Source organism: Uloborus diversus, chromosome 3 (genome assembly GCF_026930045.1).
Source record: "Uloborus diversus isolate 005 chromosome 3, Udiv.v.3.1, whole genome shotgun sequence".
Taxonomy (NCBI): domain Eukaryota; kingdom Metazoa; phylum Arthropoda; class Arachnida; order Araneae; family Uloboridae; genus Uloborus; species Uloborus diversus.
Genome location: NC_072733.1, coordinates 167,036,196 through 167,040,086, shown reverse-complemented (window position 1 = coordinate 167,040,086; position 3,891 = coordinate 167,036,196). Strand labels below are relative to the sequence as shown.

At 41.3% G+C, this 3,891-nt stretch overlaps 1 protein-coding gene across 1 annotated transcript; it reads left to right on the top strand.

Annotated features, from left to right (window-relative positions):
• The first annotated feature begins 1,078 nt into the window (after positions 1 to 1,078).
• LOC129219040 (uncharacterized) lies at positions 1,079 to 3,196 on the top strand. The gene has a single exon (XM_054853359.1). The coding sequence runs from the start codon at positions 1,079 to 1,081 to the stop codon at positions 3,194 to 3,196; it is 2,118 nt and encodes a 705-aa protein (XP_054709334.1).
• The last annotated feature ends 695 nt before the right edge of the window (positions 3,197 to 3,891 follow it).

Sequence of the window (3,891 nt, the reverse complement as noted above, 5' to 3'; positions counted from 1 at the left end):
ATTAAAAAAAAATATTGTACAGAAAGAAAATATGTAGTTAAATGTCTGAATGTATGCAAGTCGTGTGATCTTTATATTTAATGAATGAGGTATACTTTGGTAATAGTTACGTAACAATTTGTACCAGGTGTTTTCAAACCGTGGCGTCGTATTATAAATTGAGAACTAGAAATGGAAAGTGATCTAAGCCCAAAAAAGACAATCTAGACCCGGAAAATGAGAAATTCTAGTATCTGGTACAATGTGACAAAGAATGGAACAATTACTACTGGTATTCACGATTTGAATATTCGGTACTCTAGCTCTGCCTTAGGCCTGGCTTGTGGACGGTATCTATCAGTTTATTACCTAAAGCTTTTAGCTTCATTTCACGAGTTTATCCCAAGAATTTTTACTGATGTGATAGATCAATTTTGTTCACAGTTTGAAGGTAATCTAATTTCAATCAGAGGACATCGATTTCCAAATCCGTTAAGGTACTTCAAGATGTCTTTATTCCATAAAACGTACGCAGCTTAGGGAGGATAAAAAAACTCTTTCAGCTAGAGTCCAAGACATCCCCCTATTTTTTTATGCTTACTAATAGTATTAGGCTGTAAGTAAAAGATTTAGCTTCTTACTCAAATTTTAAGAGGGTGCTCAATGACCCTGTTAACGCCTCTGCGCGGGCCCCCGAGCGATAAGGAGCAACGCTTGGGGTCTTGGCTCTTGGCTTTGCCAAGCAACCCTAAAGCCCCCATTGTGAGAGGAGCGTGGGAAACCACCCCTCGGCTCGGAGATGCACTTCCAACGTTGTAGCTAGCGGATGCAGCCATAGGGCTCTCGCTCCCAATCCCTTGTAAGGATACATGCGTATCCTAGTCTTACTTTAATATTATGCTCATACTCTAATTGTAAATAAATTTAATTGTTGTTGTTTTAACCACGACTCATCAATGCAGTCAACATTCTCAATATACAGTCCACTGCTGGAAATTTAGTTTTTCCCCCCTGAGGCCAGGCGGCTTCATTTTTGGTCAAGTCTCACCGGAGGAGAATCAGCGCATTTGATTTCTTAGCAGACTTTCTACGTAACACGATGACGGACCTCAACATTTTGAACCGAAGACGAGGAGGTCTCAAAGGACAAGTCACGCGGTTGCTATCATTTATAGGAAGTGATATCGACGCAATGGACTCGACGGAAATCGAGTGCAAACTTGAACATGTGCAAGCTCTAGAAACCAAATTCGAGCAGCTGAAATTGGATTACTATTCAGTGCTGAAGGATGAGGAATTGGACGAAAATGAAAAGATTTTCATTGATCTCGAAGAAGAATTAGAAAAAATAGAAGTCGCCCTCAAGCGCAAGTTCAAGCAGCTGAACAACAATATTTCGCGCTCCTTTAATGATGCACCACCTAACTCAACAATCAGTATCCGGCTTCCCGAAATATCACTTCCAAAATTTAACGGTAAATATGAAGAATGGTTCCTCTTCAAAGAACAATTTAACTCCATCATCAATAGCAACTCTTCCCTCTCAGATTCACAAAAACTGTATTACCTGAAATCATCACTTATCGGCCGCGCAAAAGAAATAGAAACAATAGATGATACCTACCAGTCCCTGTTGAAAGCCTTGACTGAGAGGTTCGAAAATAAGAGACTAATTGTAAACAGTCATGTACAAGAGCTGTTAAACATCCAGAAAATAACTCATGAGTCAGCAGACGAGCTGAGAAATCTTGTGGACAAGATTCACAAGCATTTGCGTGCCCTCCAGCAAATGGATCTGCAATGTAATGATTTTACAGAAGTTTTACTCCTAAACATATTTCTTCAAAAGGTGGATGCAGAGTCACGAAAGCAATTTGAGATGTCCTTAACCTCTACAGACCTCCCAAAATGGAGCAATTTTGTTCAACTCTTAGAAAAGAGGCATCATTTTTTGGAGAACTCTCAAATTCAATACACTTCACAAATAGAACCCAGATTAACCCAAAAAACATCTATAAGCAGTGTAAATAAGCCATTGCCGTTGAACAGTTGTAAATTGTGCAGTGCTTCACATAATCTGCATAATTGTGAAGAATTCAAGCGTCTAAATGTCAAACAAAGGTATGACCTAGTGCGGAAAAACAATTTGTGCTTAAATTGTTTTGGATTCTCTCACCGAGTACAAGATTGCAAATCTAAGAACAGCTGCCGACAGTGTTCACAAAGGCACCACTCTTTACTACACAAGGACAGCTCGACCGGAAATTCCCATGCATTCATCCTCAACCCCCATGGCGAACGAAGCGCAATTTCTTCTCCACAATTTGCCTCAAGCAATACAGGTGTTGAAAACCCCTCACTCGAGCGGGGGAAGAACAGAGACACTTGTTTACTTTCAAGTCGTAAAGCTATCCTACTGTCAACTGTTATCATCTACTTAACAGATGACTCAAAGGTGATGCGGCCCTTTCGGGCGCTGATGGATGCTGGATCGATGTCGAATTTCGTCACCACAAATTGTTTGAATCAAATAAAGGTTAAAACCTCAAGAACAAATATGGCTGTGTCGGGTTTAAATGGCATGTCAATGACGCTACGAAAGAAATTTCATGTCACTGTATCAAATTTAAATAGGGATTTCGTGCGAACTCTTGAATTTTTATCGGTGCCCAAAATAACTGATGTTACCCCCTCAACATACCTAGATGTGTCAAGATTTAATTGGCCGGCTGGAATCCAGTTAGCTGATCCCGAATTCAACTGCCCCGGAAAAATTGATGTTCTGCTTGGTGCCGAAGTGTTTTTTGAAATGCTAAGGCCTGAGAGGATTTTTCTTAATCCGGGAAATGTGATACTCCAAGATTCAGTATTTGGATTCATAGTGAATGGAGCCATTGACAATACCCCAGGAAATCAGTCCAGTTATTGCGGTATGGTTTTAGAAGAAGAAGAGTTAAACAACAAAATAAAGACGTTCTGGGAAATCGAGAACGTCTCTGAAGAGGAAAAAATCAAAGGCAGCGACGAGCAGTTTTGTGAGCAGCATTTTCTGGAAACTCATACTCGCACTAATACTGTACAATACGTGATGCAATTGCCATCAAAGGAAGAAATAAAATTAAGTGAATCCAAGCAATCCGCTCTGAGGGAATTTGATGCACCACAGTCTGCCTCACAACAGCAACAACAGTCTGTGTGGTACAGCAGTTCCTTTTAATAGCCATGTAGAGTCGCCGTCACATCAAATGATTCAAGTGCCACAGCCTCTGGCTCCTCCACAAGTCCCTGCTAATCATCCAAATCAGTTGCAAAGCCAGCAACAGTTACAGGTTGAACATTCTCCAAAACCAGCTTCTCCACCAAGGCCTTCCAAAATTACTTCTGGGAATTTAGAAGAATTGTTAAAGGAACATGGCATTGTGCCCAAAAATTCTCCTATCCCATCTCTAGATTCCAATTCTCCTCTAATGGAGGATCCATTTCCTTCACATTTGAAGTCTTCAAATACTGTAGTCCCCACTCCTCAGTTGGTCACAGCATTGCAATCACAGCAAGTAGTCCTGGAACAACTAAGTCACATTCCTATAGGACACACATCCCTACCTCTGATCAATCCTGCTTTGACACAAGATGACAGTGCCATTTTTCAGCCACATAATACGTTCAGCAGCACTTCACAGAGAGTCCAGCAGTTTATACCTTCCTCGCAGATCCATAGAAGGACAACCAATAAGGTGGCCCCTGTCATCCCGCCCACTGTCACGACATCGTCGGTTTCGGTGCCCGTTGTTGCCATGGAGCCCTTTACCGTACGCAACCATTCAACTTTGCTCACAAGGTTGAATGCTGCCCCAGCAATAAATATTTCTGATACGTCATCCTTGGCAATTGGGTGCATAGGAGATACAGCAA